This window comes from Biomphalaria glabrata, chromosome 15 (assembly GCF_947242115.1).
Source record: "Biomphalaria glabrata chromosome 15, xgBioGlab47.1, whole genome shotgun sequence".
In the NCBI taxonomy this organism is placed as follows: Eukaryota; Metazoa; Mollusca; class Gastropoda; family Planorbidae; genus Biomphalaria; species Biomphalaria glabrata.
The window spans coordinates 19,013,445-19,033,663 of NC_074725.1; the positions used below are offsets into that span (position 1 = coordinate 19,013,445).

Here is a 20,219-nt window from a genome sequence, read left to right on the forward strand (position 1 = left end):
TAAACATTATAATTCCTTTTTCAATACCAAAAAAAAAAAAAAAAAAACGGGGGGGGGGGGGGGGTATGGATTTGTTCCACATAAGACTTAGTAACTGGAATGTGCTGTTTTTTTTCCTTTCAGTTCTAGGACACTCGTAATGCAAACTTTAAAACAAACAAACGTGTATTTAACTGTATTAGATACATAATAGATCTATAATACCAAGAAGGAAATATTGACATAGCTACATTTACTTTAGTATGAGATAATTTCACAGGCAACCCCCCACCAAAAAAAAAAAAACTGTCACCACAACTCAATGCTCAAACTCAACCCAAAACTACACCAGAACTTCTCTCTGGTTCTAGATTCATAATTCACAATATGGCACATCAGCCAACTTTTGCTTAAGAGTTGATACCCTTGCTTGCAGTTGGTCTATTTAGTTCTGCTCTACTAGGGCTACAATTCAAAGCAAGCGAATAACTAATCAATTGTACTTGGAGTTCAAGAAGAAATGAATAGCCAAAAAAAGTCGATAACAGCGGGGGGGGGGGGGGGGGGGGGGAAAAAGGTTCGTGAATAACCAGCTCATTTTTTTAAATATTCATGTAGCTTTCTAATATTGGACAATCCAGCAACGAATCAATTCTAGAAGTCAATCAATGTATGGTGCAAAGAAAGGTTGCTTGAAAAGGTTTCATTATGGAGAACAAAAGTTTGGCAAATATACTTAGTAAGTACTAGAAGGCCACCTAGACATTTAATGTCAATCTAGCAGATTTGTAGAACAAGTTTCAACCTAAACAAGATTTCACAATTTTCTGGACATTTTTTTTTAATTTGACCAATCAGATCAATGATTTGAAACAAGACAAATCTACACAAACTGTTCAATAAGCATGTATTTTTTTTTTTCTTTTGCTAGGCACACTACTAGTGGTTAGAATAATCATCTCAAAAATATTATTTAATAAAATATTCATGAAGAGCGTGTGTAATGGTAGAAGACATAAAAGACTTTTACATTGTCACTATTGGGTAAAATTTCCTCCACAAATAGCCAACCCATTAATACATCCCTTGTCATTCTCAAAGTGTTCTAACATCATTCTAGCTGCCAACTTTTCACCAGTGTAATTAACAAAATGAACAAGTGCATAAAACACAAACTACAATATTTACAAACATTTTATTTTGTTTGTTAATAGGGTCAATATTACATTTAATAGTTACAATGACAAATCTTACCATTTATCATAAATACAAAATAAAATTTTCTACCACTTATATTTCAGTAAGTCTCACATCATTAAAAGTTTCACACACACACACAAAAAGTCATCCCTAAAACAAAGACTTAATGTCAAAGTGAGTACAATTGTCTAATAAACAGCCTTGAACTTGTACCTACAAATGTCAGACGCAGATTGCACTTTACTTTCATTTTAGGCCAATGCCAAGGTTAGTGTGAAATAATATTTTTTTTAGTATTCACATTAAATATTCAACACATTTTTTGTAGACACACATTTGATTTTAAGGTTTTAAAGCCAAAGACTCCTAGAGTGAACATTCCTAATTTTTAAACCATCGACTAGATATTTTAACTCTTTCAGTGCAAATTTTTTTTATTGAAAAATTGGGAGTTTTGCGGAATGAACACAAATTTTCAAGGGGGGTTGAGTTACTAAAACAACTATAACTTTTTTATTTTATTAAATAATCTTACATATTATTTTATTTTAAAGGAAAATGAATGGACTACAAAAGTAAAGTAAATTAAATAAAGTATTCAAACAAAATTTTTTTAAATTAATTTTAAACTGAGTACGGAAAAAAGAAAATATTTTTAAAATTCATTAAAAAATCGATATACTGAAAGATTAAACCTTTTCATTAAACATTTAATCTATAAATATTTTTAAAATCCCAATACTTAACATATTTAATCACTTTAAATTTAATATAATATGAACAAATGCACTAACACAATGTATTATTTACATTTTTCGGGTCCCGGGAAATAAAGTAAAAAAGAGGAACCATTAACATAATGTTATCTTTTTTTTTTTTTAAAGTGTTGGTACTGCATTGAATTTAGTATCAAAACAAAGAACAATCACTCCCACATCTAGGAAGTTAAAAAAAATAGAGAAATAAAAAGTTTAACATAAAAAAGATAGTGAAATAAATATTATAAACCAAGTTACTCGCTGAGAGTAACGCTGCACTGAAAGAGTTAAAAAAGGAATTATAACATGGAAAAATTTCATACAGATTTGAGAACTATTTACATCTATGATTGTAGACATACAGTGCCATGTTTAAAAGTGTGACTATAAAAACAGATAAAACTACTAAAACAACATTGCTTGTAAGTAAAACTTGTAGGTCTATTGAATTCAACATTTTCATAGCTAGTACACAAGCATTCATTTCATTTCTATAAGATGATCCATAGTAGCTTTGGGACTATAGGAAGCCATAGAACATTTCTCAAGCCAATGGTTTGACAAACTGTCAAGTCAGACTAGCAGAACTCTACATAAGGTCTGTCTTGCAAGTTCTTTTAACCAGTATGAAAGTGTAACGAGAACGTTTTGTATCCAATGAACAAGTTCAACTGAAGGTAGCAGTGCATGAATAATTTATTTTCAAATATAATGATAGAATATACTGTTCACTTCCTGCACACAATTATTTGGTCAATAACAAGGGACAACTCTATACAGCTTCATCTATTATTGACGAGAAATTTTGTACTAGAATGTCAATGAAACCAGAGACTTCCTCCCCTTTCCATTTTGAACACTGTCTGCAAGATGAGAAGCAGGTAACATTTTACACACATAATGATTAAAACACCAAGTGCCATCTTTTCATTCAACCCAACAAAAATATTTTTACAGTCAGCTGCACAATCTTGTCAATAAAAAAAAAAAAACACCAGACACCATTACGTCCCTTTGCTACAACATGCTTGAATCAACATCTGAAATTAGAAAAAAAAATCTTTAGGGTAAATTTTGGCTATAGTACTGTTTTAAAGTGAGCTCAGGTAGAATACAAAAAATGTTATTGTTTTTACATCCCTTTTTGAAGATCAAAATTTCAAAACATTTTTTGTTGTTCAGGCTATATGAGAAAATATTGTAAAATAGGAAGTCAAGTAAAAAAGGAATTGTTTCAGACCTTGTGGTCCAGAGAGCAGATGATGTTATGGTCATCTGTTTTTCATAACGTAAAGTGAAGTACCCCTTTCAAACCTTGTGATCCAGAGACCAGATGATGTTATGGTCATCTGTTTCTATAAAGTAAAGTGATGTACTCCTTTCAGATCTTGTGATCTATGGGGCAGATGATGTCAGGGCCATCCGTTTCTATGGCCCACAGTTAACGAACAAGGGTGTATGTGGCCAGCCTTTACGTTCCCCAACTAATGTCAGGTACCCATTAGAGTTGGGTAGACTAAGGGGTGTCCTAAAGATCACAGCCTTTACTGACATTCAATCCTGAGACCTCCCAGTTCAGAAGCTATACCACTCAGCCACCATGTCTTCACAATAAAATGAGTTCACTAGACTTACCAGAATCAAAATCCAACTTTTTATGACTACTGGAATCTCCCAAGCCTTCAATGTCAACATCTCCTTCAGGGGCATTTAACGCACTCAATGTTACTTCTGTTAGACAAATACAGCAGTGAAGATTTAAAAATAAAGATATGTCAGGGATGGAGTAAGATGATGGGCTCACTGCCAGGCAGGGCCGTCCTAGCGATTGCAGGGCCCTATGCGAAACGGATTGCGCGGGGCTTGGTCTAGGTAGGGATAAGGATAATAAGATAATTATGATTTTTTGTTAGAAAACAAATTCCTTTTTGCATTTTATTCGTATTTTACTAAATGCAAAATCAAGATCAAGTTAACTTTACGAGCCATCTAAAATAGAAGGTAGATTTTCAAAAAAAAGTCGATAAACATTCAGATCTGCCTTTTAGATTTACTATAGACTATCAAAATATCACTTTTGATTTTTTTAAGAGATCGAGATAGATTTAGATCTATATTAGTATGCCAGTGACTATTACAGTAAATTAAGTATTGGAACTTACTGTGTTGATTAAAATTATTTTTATTAAATGATGGCTGACAATGCCTTTTTTTATTGCGAGTAGGATTGGCGTTTTCCATATTGAATGACACACCAAAATTACAATTTTGTCTATTTTTCAGAACATGTTTTGAGTTTTCAGGATATTTTAATAATTTTAGGAGATTTTCATGACTCTTTTTCGTATACTTTGCAATTTCATGAGATTTCAAGGAGCTCCTGGAAAATCAGGATACAGCGGAAACCCTGCTATAAGTTAAAATGGTTTAATTTAATAATTTACAACTAGAGTTAGTGCGGGGCCCACTGTGGCCGCATAGATTGCAGTGCCCTAAGATCGGCCCTGCTGCCAGGTAAAGAAATAAATGCACAGAACCAGCTGGTTAGCAGAATGAAGAGGAAAGGAAAGAGAGTGAATTGAATGAATGGTGAGATGAGACCAAAAACTGTTTTGAAAAACCTTTCAGCATTATTTATATGAATAAAAATAAAGTGAGCAAATTAAAAGTGTGTTCTTTTAGAAAACAGGTAAAATCATGCTTAATGAAAAACCATTTCTATATCTTATCAGGCTAATTTCCTTTAAGGAGTACACACTAAATACTAATATGAAACTCTGCTAAGTAGATTTCCAGACCTGAAGTTTTTTGCTTTTTAGCTTGAGGTTCAGCAGCCACTTGAGCAGCCACAGCTGCAACTGTCTGTTTTGTGACTACTTTGGTCGTTGTGGTTGCCTTGGCCGGAGTTGTGCTAGGTGGCTGTAGCCCAGCATCTTCATAAGCTTTGCGTTTCAGCTGAGTGCGAATCTGAGAGCTGCAAGATAAGAAAATCATTTTTTAATTAGTTTTTTTTTTAATCTGGCAAAAAGTCTGTGTATGTTATTTCTCCAGCACCTCTTCTCCTTCTTCTTCTTCATCGTTCTCATTGTTATGTTGGAGTGTTCATATGACTAGACCAATACATGAGATGAACTGCGCAGTGGTTTCCAAATCAGGGAGCTCTCCATATAGTTTTCTTTCTATTGGGGTGATTTGGGGCCAATGTCTTATACGGGCCTCTTGGTAGAGAGAGCAGTTTTGGAGGACGTGGTCGGCATTTTCTGGTGATACTCCACATGGGCAGATTTCACTGGTTCCAATTTTGAGCTTCCGGAACATGTGTTGTCGCATTCTGTTGTGTCCGGTCCTGAGTCGAAAGATTAGACGCTGGTCTTGTCGGGATAGCTTATAGTAAGCATCATCTTTCTTGTGATTTGGATGGGAGCTCGTCCATTTCTCATTTATTTTATCTACCTCTTCTCCAATAAAGTAGAAATTTTGCACAATTTTTTTTATTGTAACTAAAAAGAAAACATGAATCAATTCAAAAATTGACATTAATTATTTTATATATAAGTTTTAGAAAGCAAATTAAATGCTTTCTGGAGTAAGAGTGTATCACATTAATGGGAACAACAGAAAGGCAACTTTTTTGTTTCCACCTGAAAGAGATTCAAAATGCAAGATTATACATGAAAAGAGGTAATTGACAATAGTTTGACCTCTAGATGAAACACAAAAAGTAATATAACCAAGCACAGTAAGAACACTAGAATCCCACTAAGTAGCTGATTGCCTTGGTTCCTGGTCATTTCATCCCTGTTCTTTTCATCATCTGATCATTTTATCTAACAAATAGTCATTGTACAAATCATGAAATAAGCAATATTTATAATATATTCAATTTTAATTACATGACAAAATGTGTAACACATTAGATAGGAATAAAATTAAATGCCATTAAAAGCTAAAAAATGTAATATGTTAATATGATAAATATAGAGGTCATGTAAAAAAGTGTTTTTGTGTTCATCTACATTTATGTAGATAGGTAAGATAAGATAAGATAGATAGGATATTGATTGTAAGTACAGAAGACGATCCATCGATTCAAATTACTTAACAAGGTTTTGTAATTATCTTTGCCTATAACACATTTTACAACATTCATGTTTAAAAGAAATAAAAGCAAAATTTATATAGGCGACATGATATCCTGAGGATGGATGAATCAGCCTTCATTAAAAGAAAATAAAACCTTATTTCAAGGCTAAAAATGACGCTCCCATTTTCTTGAAAGAGCGATTGAAAAATAAAATAAAGTGAAAGATGGTCCCCAGGAGTTATCAGCCACTACTTCCACCACACATTGACTTTTGATCATTACGTCATGCGCAGGATAATATTATATTCCCCACATTCAATAGAAACGCTATAGCTAAGTACACACCCAGATAAACAATATATTATAAGATTTCTCATCAAGAATGTAAAGTGGAAGGAGAAAAACTATAAACACATAAATAACATGTCAAAAATATCAAACAGCATTCTACATAATCATATTTATATATTAGATGAAATGAGGGCTTAAAGTCAAGGCCTTAACAGCACAACTAAACAATGAATAAGAAAAAATATTTAATTGCGGATGAAATGACCGGGTATGAAATGACAGGTCAACGAATGCCTTATACACCTGGATATATCCCAGCCATGTTTATGCTTTTAAAAGATCGTCAAAAACAAAAGTAACTTGCTCTTTTTCTCACACAAAAAAATTAACAACTATGCCATCAGATTTGGCCTACAACTAAAAAGAATTTTAAATGTCCGTTGTTAAGCATGTACTCAAATTTCTCTTTAATAACCAGATCAAGCTGGGTGACAAATTACACTCCTAATAGTTTACTAATCAGGGTTTCTGCACCAAAGTCTAAATGAAATTCAAGGAGTTTTCAAAGAGAAATTTAAAAATTCCAGGACATAAAATTCGCGCCAAAAAAATAAAAAAAAATATTTATAGTCCATAGCTTTTTTGGCTTTCATAGCCTCAAGTTCTTCAAATTGATCGTTTCTTTTCCTTTTTAGGTTCTTTCTTTTTTCCTCCTCAGCCCTTTCTTCCAGATAAATTCTATACTTTGATCTGGCTGAAGCAGCAGCCATTCGCATGCTTGAAGAAATTGATACATTTTTAATTCCTCCCATTGCTTCAATGCTGTTAAAATCATTCTCTTGGCTATAAGAATCAAAATTCCTCTCATTAGTGCCCATAGTTTACTGAATTCACTGTTAATATGTTGATTAAAAAAAGTATCCAGTCTATCACATAGGATACTGAAGGACTGGAATGCAACAGAATTTGTGGTGACGATGGAACTGCCACTGGGTAAATTCCGACTTGATATCATCACAGTCATCTGCGCTGACACGGCCAAGCTGAACTAAGTAGCTCAAAGTGGCATCTAAGTCTCTTAAAGAACCATCAAAATCTTCTACAATGTTTTTAGGCTGTAGCCATTTCAAACACTGGACAAGCTGATTTTTCAGTGGAGATTTTGTCATTAATTTCATGGCTGTTGTTATCAGAAACTTTCTGCTCTCCATCTGGAAGTTTAAAATATCCCTTGCACTGGCTTTACTCTTAATTTCTTTGACAGCAGATTTGGCTTAAAAACCTATGTCAACTTCTCCAGGAGGCAGAAGATTTTTTATATCTCACAAATCTGCACTAAGCAGTGCAGTAACTGAAGTGCATTCTTTAAAAACAGCTGGTGTCACAAATCTTTGCAACAATGACCGAAGCATGTTGAAGAGGTCTTGGGCCATAAAGGGCAACAGTGGGGCATCTGTTTGATATCTTTAAAAAAAAGGTTGCAAAACCTTTGCAATGGATATGAAGCTTTCAATTTTGGCAATTAGTAGTACATCATCCATACAGCCTTTCAGGTGCTCAAAAGACTTGGTGTTGATTGCCTATTTTTTTTACGTGGGGCCATATTTTGAGAGCTCTCTCTGCCGCCTCAACATTCTCCACCCATTGATGCTGACATTGTTCAAGAGGAAAATCACTGCTGCCAGTTAGTGATGTGAAGTCTTCCCTTCTTGCTGGGGTATCTTTGAAAAGCCAAGACAGCCATGAGAAAAAATGACCCAGTTCCCAGCCAGTTGATGCAAGGCCTGCACGAAAAGCATTGTGCATTGTATGAAGCCCACAACTGCCAATGTCCACAAACTTTTTTTCTGATGCTTTCTGGAGGTCCTCACTGAGTAATTTGAACAATGCCCAGTTGACTTTGGGGCCATCCATTGATATCTCAACAACACTTTTTCCGTCAAAGTGAAAGTTTTCACATAATTTTTGGTGCATATCTTGAGCAGTAGCATGACCCAGGAAAGCAGAGCCATAGTATCTTGTAACAACCTAGAGTTGGGAAATACAAAAAATATTAAGCATATCGATAGATACAATTATATTCAGTCTTATCTCATTAACAATTCTACAATCATCATTAATATTGAATATTTATTTTCATTATAATTAGATAGCACTCATGCATCTTTAGGTTTAATTTAACCTATTTAGTGTAGGCCTATTTATAATTTAAACAAATCAACTCACCTTATCTGTATCCCAGTATCTGACATGCATATCCATTTGTTTCTTGTTTAGTTCTCGATTTAGAGATTCGTCAAACAATAGTACAAAACCATCATTCACTGTTTTGAGCTTGTCCTTTAGAAGATCCTGGAAATAAGGACCAAGCCCTAAAGACACAAGATAGGATATCTTGTCTTTTCCACAAGACATTTTTTTTAGCTATGTTGCTGTCAGGAAACATTCGAGCAAAATGATCAGCAATATCATGGCAACTGTTAAATGAGTAATGAGAACACACCACTTTCAAAGCCTATAGTATCTCTGCATTGATTGTCTCCTCTGTGGTCACGTGAGATTTGATTGATGATTGCGCCTGGGTAGACATAGAGGTTGTTGGTACATTTTGGCTAAGATCAATGACTTGAGCAGCTTGCACCTGTGGATTTGGTGGCATAGCTGTAGGTGTAGGACAAGTGACAGTCGCTGTAACTGCAACCTTTTTAGCAAATATGGGTGCAATCATTAAGCAGCCATCTGACTTACCAGACTCTCGCTTGTGTTTATCTGATTTCATAAGAGATTTAAGTGCTGCTTCACCCATGCATAATATGTCAATTTGTTTTTTACAATGACGACAAAAGGCTTTGGTGTCACTGACGGATGATTTTTGAAGCCAAGATCTGTAAATATCTTTTTCAAGCCAAAGCGCATTAAACGATGTCCCGTATTTAGGCATTGTAATACAAATGTAGGTTATAGATCTAGATTTGAATCTAGTATTCTAGAACAGTCCAATCAGATGATAGAACAATCAAGTCTCAAGACTAGAGCTACGTAACAGACTCTAAATCTCTAGCTTAGATAAAGACTTGATTAAACCAAAGCACAAATCACAATAAAAGAAACGTAGATCATATAGATCGAGTAATAATAATCTAGTCTAGATATATTTAGATCTAGGCCTAGATCTAATTATTAAATTCACAATGCACATAGATCTAAGTAATAATATGATCCGATGAAAATATAAAGGCACAAAATAAAACAGGAAAACAGTTTTGAAGATGCGTAACATAAACTTTAGATCCAATTTGGATGAAAATCAACGTGTTTACTGAAAAAATGATCCGATAACGATTCTTTATTTAGTGAAGGAGCAGTAAACACCTTATGCGCAGACTCGGAAACGGTAATTTCAAATTTATTTCCGCCCGCGCCGGCCCATCCTCTAATTATTATTTTTTTTACGCGATTTTTTTTTCCCAGATCGGCGAAATTCCAGGACATTCAAGGAGATATTTTAATATTCCAGGACATCCTTGAATTTTAGGAGGCCGCGGACACCCTGTTACTTACATTGTTCTGCTTTTGATGACCTCACTGATTTTGTTGAGATCTTCACCGAAACGTTTCACTGCACCTCTCAGCATTTCAATTTCTTGTTCTGTCCACTTACCCCTGGAGAAAAATATTTTTGAAACAAATTTTAAAATTGAACATTTCGTTTAATCACAGCAGCAGAATATTAAAACCAACCCTAAATATTAAGGCCTGATCAGAGGTTTTTCTTTACAAAAGGGAGCTTGGAACCAAATTCAAATAGGTACTTAATTAGTATAATATTATTGAGAAAAGTAGAGATGATTGTCATGTTGGTAAGTCAAAATGCCCATTACCTGTTACCCTGAGCAACCAATGACTTTGACTTGCTCCAGAAACCAAATGGTCTAAAAGCATTAATCCATTTTAAGACAGTCTAAACAGTGTTTAAATATACAAGTTTATCTAAAAACTTGACAAGGCTTAAAGTTCATTTGGATGTTATGTGGATAGTGAAACAACTACCACATCTCTTTATCCAACAGCTGTCAATAACTGCTGGAATAAGTTCAAGGTTTAACAGAAAAACGTCTTCCCTTCAGACATTGCGATCTATAGGGAAGATGATTTAAAATTCATCTGCTTCCGTGGCCCATGGTTAACAAGGTTGTTATGTGGCCAGCACAACAAACCAACCACCTTTACTTTCCCCAAATAATGTCAGGTACCTATTTGATTTGAGCTGGATGGACTCAGAGGCACCCAAAAGATCCTGAAATTAAAAATCCCTGTCTTCACTAGGATTTGAACCCAGGACACCCGGTTCAGAAAGCAAGCACTTTACCACTCAGCCACAGTGCCTCCTTCATTAGAAATGAGGACACAAAATCTTTGTTTACAAGTCTTCTTCAAGATTTTAATGCATTATAGATGGTCTCTTTCAGTCACAAACATCACAAAGAAATGAGATGAATGGAGATATGAAATGAATGCCTGGGCATAAGCTATGGTCAGAACGATGTTGCCCACACAGGAGTTCCACCCTCTATGCGAAGCTGAAGTATCCAAAGGAACGGTATTACCGGTACACTTTGGAGTCAGAGGCATTGCAGGCTCTGCCAGGGTGTTGGACTGGTTGTCAGAGGTTATATAGACATTTGGAAACATTTTATAGATGTGTTTATATCCATTATCACTTAGGGAAAAGACAACCTTGCGGAACATTAAGATATATATGGCTTTACTGCCAAGTGCTCCTCTGTTCAGCTAACAAATTCCAAATAATTATGTTCCTACAACATGACAATCATCAGTAACTAAAGTATGTCATTGCATAATTATAATTAAAAGAATAGTAAGAATTTTACCCAATGCCACCAGCACTTTGATCAGAGGAAGGATGCAACTGCATGGTTAAGTCTCCTAATTTTGTAAAGGCTGCTCCAGCAGCTGTAAAAATTTCACCAACCTACAAAATAAATGTTAGAATATATTTGTAAAAATACAATGAAATTAATGCATTAGTGTGTGTGTGTGTGTGTTATATAACATTATCATTAGCAAAGAAAAAGATAAAATTTATTTTAGTTATTTCAGCTTAATTTACTAACAATAAACATATATTAGTCTATTTCTGATTATGCTTTTAAAATGGCTACAATGACTACGGGAGGTGCGGTGGCTGAGCAGTAAACCGCTTGGCTTCCTGACAGGGGTCTGGGGATCGAATCCTAGGATTTTTTAATTTCAGGATCTTTGGGCGCCTCTCAGTCCACCCAGCTCTATTGGGTACCTGACATTAGTTGGGGAAAAGTAAAAGCGGTTGGTCATTGTACTGGACACGACATCCTCATTAACCGTAGGCCACAGAAACGTATCATCTGCCCTATAGACTACAAGGTCTGAAAGGGGAACTTTACTTTTTACTTTATAATGCCTACACACTAGATCTAGGCAATTACATTGTTGGGTATTTGATTGCTTTTTAGTGGGCCCCTAAAATGGAAAAAGATTCTTTTACTTATGTGTGATCTTGTCTGTCCAGATTTGGATCTCATAAACCAAAGAGGCTACTGAAATAAAGGAATATCTGATTTGACCATAATTTGTACCATACTAAAAACTGATGCAATGGCTACTTTTGGTCTTATGCAAGAGAACCCTTTTGTTTTTTAAACTATTAAATGCAAACCATTTTAAATACACCCTTTTTTAAAACACTGCAAAATTTCAAACAAGATTTAATAAGCAGTTGTTCATGTTTTCAAATAGTAGTTTGTAGTTGACTATCACTGCCATCATTCTGTCCATTTCTGTTCATGCTATCCTTAGACTAACTTGACAAGCAACAAGCAGGACATGTGCATGGCTATAAGTGATTGCAGGCAATCATACTTTTAATTGAACATTTTGTATGCAAGAAGAAGTACGATTGTTGATATCAATATTTTAGTTACTTGAAGATATTCATACATGATATTTTCCTTTGACTCTTTGTTAACTCTAAGCTACACTTAGTTCTTTAATTGGTCACCACGTACTTTTATTCATCCGTCAAAAGAGGAAAAGTGCTATTTTAATTTCATTCTCATGTTCACTGCGGTAAAATAAAGATCTAGAACCTGCATTGCTTACCAAAAAGCTTACCATGGGTAGGTAGTTCAAGATGCACTTTAAAAACACAAACTATTATTTTCTATCTATCATTCACAATCTGATCCACTTTTGCACAGTTCCAAAAATATGGTATTTTGTGTTTAGTAATAAAATTAAAGTGTCAATGTTTTGTATATATATACTTGATATTTAGATCTGTATATAGTATCTAGTATAGTATATATATATATATATAGAATCTGGAAACTAGAGAATCGACTAAATCTAGTGAATCTACTAGTGTCTCTACTCAATGACTCTAGTTAACTCTAGTAGTAGCATGGACTGTCAGAATAACTGATAACTGTCATTTGTTATTGTCAGATGCCTATGGACACTGCGTCTATGGTCAAGGTGTGGGCTGTTAAGTGTAAGGGAGCATGGACACTTAAGACTTACACATTACACACTATTCTATTCTATTAGATGGTCATGGTAGATCTAATACTGTAATATTAATATTTATTAATTATTATTATTTATGGTATCTATCTATCTAGTCTAGTTACTTCTTGTAGACTAACTAAACTAGTCTAGCCCCATTCTAGACAATCTAAGTCAGTAGTAGATCTAGTCAATTCTAGTAGTTAGTATATAATATAAACTTTTTTATAAGTATAATTATAAATATATATAATAATAAGTAAATAAGTAGTCTAAGTAGAAATAGAGTAGTACTAGTAATAAGTAGTAGATCTATCATCTAGAAATCTAGTACTAGATCTAGAGTAACTTACGCCTATCGAACACCTTCATGTTAAGGTACTTATCGAACAACCCATTGTATTTTTTAAAATTCTCCTTTATTTCGATGATTATGACGAAACTAGTCCATTCCTATTGTGCATCGTCCATTTCTTTATAGTTAAGTTACATATTAAGTTTCATTTTCACCTGAGGATAATTTTTTTTACTTATTTTCAAAGTGCATTGGTAATATTGGTATAAAAACATCACTTTTTTTGACCTCTTGGGAAGAGTGAAGTGAGTCTCGGGTTAAGGGTATTTTTTAATGCCAATGATGCTTCAGCTCAACAAAACCTATATAATACGCTTCTAATTAGGCTGAGAAATATTTGCAACTATCTTTTCAATCTGTCCCTTGCTACCCAAACAAGAAAATTGAGAAATAGGAAGTGTTCGATAGTTGTTGTTTTTTTATAAGCAATCTCAGCTTCATAAAATATCGAACACCATTTTAATGTTAAAAATAAACATCAAAGGGATATAACCCAAAGAAGACAAAATATTGAAATGATATTTTTTTTAATTGTTATTTTTTTAAATAATGTAATGTAAACTACAGATATAAATTACTCGTGTGTTACAATTTGTATCAGCTAGTTGTGGTTTACCATAAATGTGCTATATTTTTCTAAGTAAATAGATTTACATCGATATGCACTAATTATACCCATTTTAAAAGCTTGATTTTATGACACATATAGTTTGATGCTATTAACATTGTTGCGACGGCGGTAGAACAAAGAAAGTAAAACATATCTAGTTGTGTTTTTTTTTTTTCAGATGCCCCATTCTATTAACTTCTGAATTACATGTTATAAACCAATACCTAGTGCATGTGCTTGATGTGAAGAGATATTAATAAAACGAAAGGGGGAGGTATAGAATGTAGATATGGTATTTTGAAATAAAAATGTCTTTGGCAGGTAAAAAAAAAAGGTGTGTGTGTGTGTGTGGGGGGGGGTTGAGAGAGAGAGAAACAGTCAAGACACTGTATCAAGAGATCATCAATAATTGATCGACCATTAAAATGTGATGTCAGCCTCAAATACATAGTCAGTTGTGCTTCTCGATCTAGACATATGGCGCCGGGTCTATAAAATTATATATATATATATATATTTTATTTTGCCATAAAGTATGATAAAGCTCATAATGCGCTACAAAGACACTCCTTTGAAACATCACAAATACACAAAATAATAACAATAACACATTTAACCACTCTCTTATTCTGCCTACACACCCTTACCCGCACTTTCTTCTTGTATACACAATTCCACTCTCCAACATTCACACTTTTTCAGTGCAAAGTAACAACGTAAATTTCAAGACTAAATCTAATCGCAGCCACAAGACTAACACACAACAAAACAAAAATGGTCAGTGATATGGCAACACACAGGTGTAAACCAGGCCATCAACACAGCCCCAAAACATTGTTCAAGTTGTAGTAATCCCCCCCATTCCCCGCCCCGATCGAAAAATATCTAGCAGTGACTTTTGGGCTGTTACATACACTGAGCGTGCTAGATCGGCGGCTAGATACGTAGAGCCACGTATGTTTTGAATTTAGGTCAACCACGTAAACTGTTGTGTCCTGCAATGGCTTGGGGAGGGCGGGATTATCTATTGGCTACCAAAGTTTATTAGGCTCTCCCCCAAATAAATAATATCTGGATTTATTAAGAGCCTTATATCTCAAAATAGCTTCTAAAGACCTAAATAAGTACTGGTACGGTAATGTGTTGGTAATGCGTTACTGGGCTTAGCACCTTACACTTATGTGTATCGTCAGTTTCTAAGCAGAGCTGATAGATTCCTTCGATGTGGAGCATGTGTGAAAATCTATCTGTTATTCTATCTGTCTTGACATGGCATAAAAAGAAAATGATATTTAAAGATTTATAACACTTTTGAAACACCATACTTTTCACAAAATTTTAAGATTATAACACTTTTAAAACACCATACTTCTCGTGTGTTTGAGTTTCTTAATATGTTTGATAAGATAAGATTCTTGAAGGTAGCGGTAAATCGATGTTCGAAAGCATCGACCTGACAGGCTGACCCATTTAACATCAAATATAATTTTAACTATGAGTAGCAATAGAATAAAACATGTCTACATTTTAAGAAAAATGGATGAGGAGTTCATAGATACAATCACTGTCAGTAGTGTCAGTCACTCAGTGTCAATCAGTTTTTTTCTAGGTCTAATTCTTACACAAATTCAAACATAAAAAATGTCAGCGACTGAGCTTAACTTGTTCGTATAGACTCATAATAGACGTAAGATACTCTAGTCATAGATCTAGATCTAGTAGGTAAAGTAGGTACTAGATCTAGTAAGTTACTAAGTAGTAACTAAAGTCTAAGGCAGACTAAGACTAACTAAGGTAGGTAATAAACAAGTTACAAAGTATTCACTATAATTCAGTACTAGATCTAGATTAGATGTCTAGACACTAAGTTCACTAACTGACTATGACTAAGACAGTCACAGTACTCTGAGTACTCCAGCTAAGCCTAAGCCGCCTAAGGCTAAGAATGAACTTATGAAGTTTATAAAGAAAAATAAACTCTACTAGAACTCTAATTTTACCTTTGAAGAGGAACTCATTTTTATAGCTATAAAATCTTTAAATTAATAAATAGACTTAGATCTAGACGAGATCTTTTCTAGGGTCTATTTTATTTTGCTTTTTCACTTCAACATCATTTTTCTTTCTCTGGCGGTTCATAATATGAAACTCCAGGTTTTCCAAAATTTCATTTTTACACAGATTTTCAAAAACAACGCTACTGAGAAAAAACCCAGAATTGTTTATGAAAGAAAGTGAGTGTGTGTGTTGATTTAGATTTTTAGTCTCAAGAGTCGAGCTCTATTCCTTTGTTTATCTATAATTTAGATGTAAACAGGCATTTATAAAATGGGATGACAGATTATCAGGCTCCACTTTATTGTATATATCCAATACTAGATTATATTTTGTTTTATTTTTTAATTAAAAAAAAAAATCAATTCTTGATCTGTGCTTCAAAAGCAGTAAGAAAAAAAATAGGTTTTCTAGAATAAACACATCTCCGGCAGTACAGGGACTGGTTTCTAGATAATGTTTGTTAGGAAAAAAGCAGCCCATAACCATAGACATTACCAGAAATTTGTATAGAGCAGGAAAGTCGCATTAAAAAAAATACTATAACTTGAAGGGCGGCATGCAACCAAAAATCAGTTAAAAAATGTAAATTAGAAACAATACAATAATTACTGGAATACCTGTCCCTTAGCTAAATTTGTAGTAGGCTACTATTTCGTTAATTAAAAATTGCTATGATTACGCATTATTTTCGTTGTCCTGATGCTTTTACTCGTATGAAACCATGTCACGAAAACGGCCATTGAAAGCATCTAATAAAGATACCAGGTGTAGACACTAGCGGATCCAGAACTTTGGAGTGGGGGGAGGGGCGATTTTTTTTCCAAACCCTAACCCTAACGCCCAGTAAACCCTAACCCTATGCATAAACGTGAGTACAGCATATATATATATTGTTGTAACCCTGCCTTGCACCAGTGCTTGAGGTGCGCACTAGTGAACGTAAACAGGAAGACTCTAGGATAGAGAGAATAACAGTGCATCCGGGATTGTGAAGAGTCTGAATGTTTGGAAACTAAGAAGCCAGCTTTTATGCTGCCTGAAGGTTGTAGAAGGGACCTGGAGCGAAGCGGGGAAGGCTGTCGTTGGTCCACATTCGGGTTAAGTAGCAAAGGACTGGTATAGTTAGAACCAAGACTCTGAGGAAGCTGAAGGATGTTATGTGTTAGTCCTAGTGAATAAACACCTGTATTTATTTCCTGTTAAACTGTGTTAAGTTGCCTGCCTTTACGTTGAGTGCATGCCTATCCAAGAGTTACAACAATATATATGAGAAAAAAAAAACAGTGTTTCTTAATTTACTGTACAGAAAAGAAAACCCAGACATGTTGAGCCCTTTCTCTTGTTAGTTTGGAGGTCTAGGGGAGCGTTGTTAGGCTCCTTAGTGGGGTTTGGGGCGAAGCCCCGACGCCAAAATCGTTTTTTTTTGCATTCTTCACTTCACTCCTGACGGGGACACGACAATTCGTTCACTGACATTTCGTTCACCGACAAATCGTTCACGACTTTTCGTTCACGCGACTATTCGTTCACCAGACATTTCGTTCACCCGACAATTCGTTCACGCGACTATTCGCTCACGCGACTATTCGTTCACGCGACATATCGCTCACGGACTATTCGCTCACAGACAACTTGTTCACCGACAACTTGTTCACCGACAGTTGATTCACGACAAATCGTTCACGCGACTAATTGTTCACTAACAATTCGTTCACAGACAAATTGTTCACAGACAAATCGTTCACTGGATATTTCAAAAAACAAAAAATTGCCAGAGATCGGGCCTGATCCGAAATTCTTTGTTATTTTTTTTGTTTGTTTGTTATTAATATTTTGTTAATGAGGACAGTATGTGATAAAAAATATTGTTACGTATCTCTCCTACTATCCAGGCTCTCTTCAAACCGCACCACACGACACAACGAACTTAAAGAACCTCACAACTCAGGGCTCCAAAGTATCAGTCAATTTAATTGCAAATACATTACAAACACTGTATAATTGGCAACAACATTACACTAACTGTCCAAAACATAGCCTTGCTCCGCCTGACTTCACACACCGTCTGTCTCTAACTTCGCCTCGTCTGGTCACATTGCGAGGTAACGTGAAGTCCAGTCCTTCTGACACACTCGCTCTTATATAGTGTCTCTATTGGCCTTCTAGAATCGGATGGAACGTTCTTGACCACTCAGAATGATCACAATCGCCGTGACTTGCGTGCGTAATATTTACACACAGGTCGTTGCCGGACTGGCGTGTACTGTCACTGGTCACAGTTGACCGATCGTCCTGCGCTGGACTGGGGCGATTTGGGGTAGGCTAAAAACACACAGCACTACCCCCATCTGTGTCACCACCAGGTTTACAACACTGTCCCCTCCTTAGATCTGTCCGTCCCGGACAGCATCAATCTCATGACATGGGATGTGTAGTTTCATCGCTGCAGGTGGGGGTCTATCGGTGGGGGTGACAGTGGGCTTGCCTCTTGAGCTAGACGAAGCCACCCACGTTGAATTCAGCAACTGTCGCTTTCGTCTTCTCTGCCAGTTGACCTTCACCTGGTTGCACTGACATCGTGGTCGCATCGCCATCCTCGAACGCAGCCAACGTCGCTTTCTTCTCCTCCAGTCGATCTTCATCTTGTTGCAATGACGTCGTGGTTGCATCACCATGCACCTTGGGCTCATCAAACGTCGCCTTCTGTCATTCTGTACTGCGGGCAGCCATTTTACACATGGGGAGGGATAGGATGCCAGGGCCGGTGTCACCAAAATCATTGGCCTAACAGGAGGTTTCAAATGGCTTTCTCGAAGAGGACTTTTGGGATGGGTTTCAGGTTCACTGGAGGGGACATTATGGGACAGGTCATCATCTGCAGACTTGTATGGAGGACATGCTTGTGGGGCAGGTTGGTAACTCTCCACACGCAATGGTCCCTCTTCTTCGGCATCAGGCTGCGCATCAGGCTTCGGTCGACTAGTTTCAGCAGCAGACCAATCGTCTGTTGGGTTGAGACCTTTTCGATTACTTTCTACTTGCAAGGGGGTCTCTACTGCGTCATCAGGTTTCGGTGGGTGTTCGTAATCATCACCAGGGCTTATCTCGTTGGTCTTGACCTCTAGACAGACATCTGCAGGTTTCAAACCTCGCCGGTAGCTTTCATCATGCAAATGTTCTTTAACAGCTTCATCAGGTTTGTACTCGCTGAGGATATCGCAGTAATCACATTTCTTCTCTTGGGAGCTACTTTCGTACGGCTTGCTATTAGAGTCACAGGAAGCACAATCTTCACTAGCATGGCCGTCGTATGTGAGTATTTCGTAGCACGGGGTTTCTACCACCTCGTTCAAAGCGTTCAGCTCGGGGCTCGTCACTTCTTTCACTGAAGTGTACATCTGGTCTACTCTGGTGCAGGTATCTTTCTGTAAGTCACCTTTCCACACATTCTGAAAGTCAGCCAACATCTGTTGTTGAAAGGTGATCAACAGCTGCACTACATCGGGTTCTAACTCGAACAGGTAGGTGTCTGGATCTTCACCTTCTTCAGTTAGTTCATCTCGGAGACGTGCTTGCAAGGTTTCTTTCTTTCCGATTGCCTTCAGCCCTCGATCACGGAGTTCTCGCCTCAGTTCTTTCAATTCCAGTTCGTTCAGCAGTTTCAGACGAGCCATAGTAGATCCGATCCCACTTCTTGACGCCAGTGTTACGTATCTCTCCTACTATCCAGGCTCTCTTCCAACTGCACCACACGACACAACGAACTTAAAGAACCTCACAACTCAGGGCTCCAAAGTATCAGTCAATTTAATTGCAAATACATTACAAACACTGTATAATTGGCAACAACATTACACTAACTGTCCAAAACATAGCCTTGCTCCGCCTGACTTCACACACCGTCTGTCTCTAACTTCGCCTCGTCTGGTCACATTGCGAGGTAACGTGAAGTCCAGTCCTTCTGACACACTCGCTCTTATATAGTGTCTCTATTGGCCTTCTAGAATCGGATGGAACGTTCTTGACCACTCAGAATGATCACAATCGCCGTGACTTGCGTGCGTAATATTTACACACAGGTCGTTGCCGGACTGGCGTGTACTGTCACTGGTCACAGTTGACCGATCGTCCTGCGCTGGACTGGGGCGATTTGGGGTAGGCTAAAAACACACAGCACTACCCCCATCTGTGTCACCACCAGGTTTACAACAATATACTTAAAAGAAAAAAGAGATCTTACAAGCAAGCTGAAACATTTAAATGGGACCTCACTTTACTATAGGTAACATTTTTACTTTCAACATGTAGGCCTTCTTTTAC

At 36.3% G+C, this 20,219-nt stretch overlaps 2 protein-coding genes across 3 annotated transcripts; both read right to left on the minus strand.

The window, feature by feature from the left end:
- Positions 1-1,155: 1,155 nt before the first annotated feature.
- On the minus strand, positions 1,156-16,003 carry LOC106056416 (chromatin complexes subunit BAP18-like). The gene is made up of 6 exons (XM_013213154.2): positions 15,842-16,003; positions 11,205-11,305; positions 9,874-9,975; positions 4,736-4,911; positions 3,573-3,668; positions 1,156-2,977 (listed from the first exon to the last, which is right to left on the minus strand). The coding sequence occupies exons 1-6, from the start codon at positions 15,857-15,859 to the stop codon at positions 2,955-2,957; spliced, it is 516 nt and encodes a 171-aa protein (XP_013068608.1). The 5' UTR covers positions 15,860-16,003; the 3' UTR covers positions 1,156-2,954.
- Positions 4,862-8,727, minus strand: LOC129923145 (uncharacterized). 2 transcript variants are annotated; one of them, XR_008775086.1, is made up of 3 exons: positions 8,539-8,727; positions 5,391-8,340; positions 4,862-4,991 (listed from the first exon to the last, which is right to left on the minus strand). XR_008775086.1 is itself a non-coding variant. In XM_056012930.1 (2 exons), exons 1-2 carry the CDS (start codon positions 8,725-8,727, stop codon positions 7,870-7,872), a joined length of 660 nt encoding a protein of 219 aa, XP_055868905.1. In that variant the 3' UTR covers positions 4,955-7,869. The 2 variants fall into 2 exon arrangements, 1 of the variants encoding a protein (XP_055868905.1); XM_056012930.1 differs by having other exon boundaries at positions 4,955-8,340.
- Positions 16,004-20,219: the final 4,216 nt, after the last annotated feature.

What these genes read in the sequence shown, in the direction of transcription:
- LOC129923145 (XM_056012930.1), bottom strand. Translation starts at nt 8,727, where the DNA reads ATGTCTTGTGGAAAAGACAAGATATCCTATCTTGTGTCTTTAGGGCTT. An exon ending in GATACTGGGATACAGATAAG is followed by an intron (nt 8,341 to 8,538) that starts GTGAGTTGATTT and finishes TCCCAACTCTAG; the next exon opens with GTTGTTACAAGATACTATGG.
- LOC106056416 (XM_013213154.2), bottom strand. An exon ending in CAAAGTGCTGGTGGCATTGG is followed by an intron (nt 9,976 to 11,204) that starts GTAAAATTCTTA and finishes ATTTTTCTCCAG; the next exon opens with GGGTAAGTGGACAGAACAAG. An exon ending in TAAAAAGCAAAAAACTTCAG is followed by an intron (nt 3,669 to 4,735) that starts GTCTGGAAATCT and finishes TTTGTCTAACAG; the next exon opens with AAGTAACATTGAGTGCGTTA.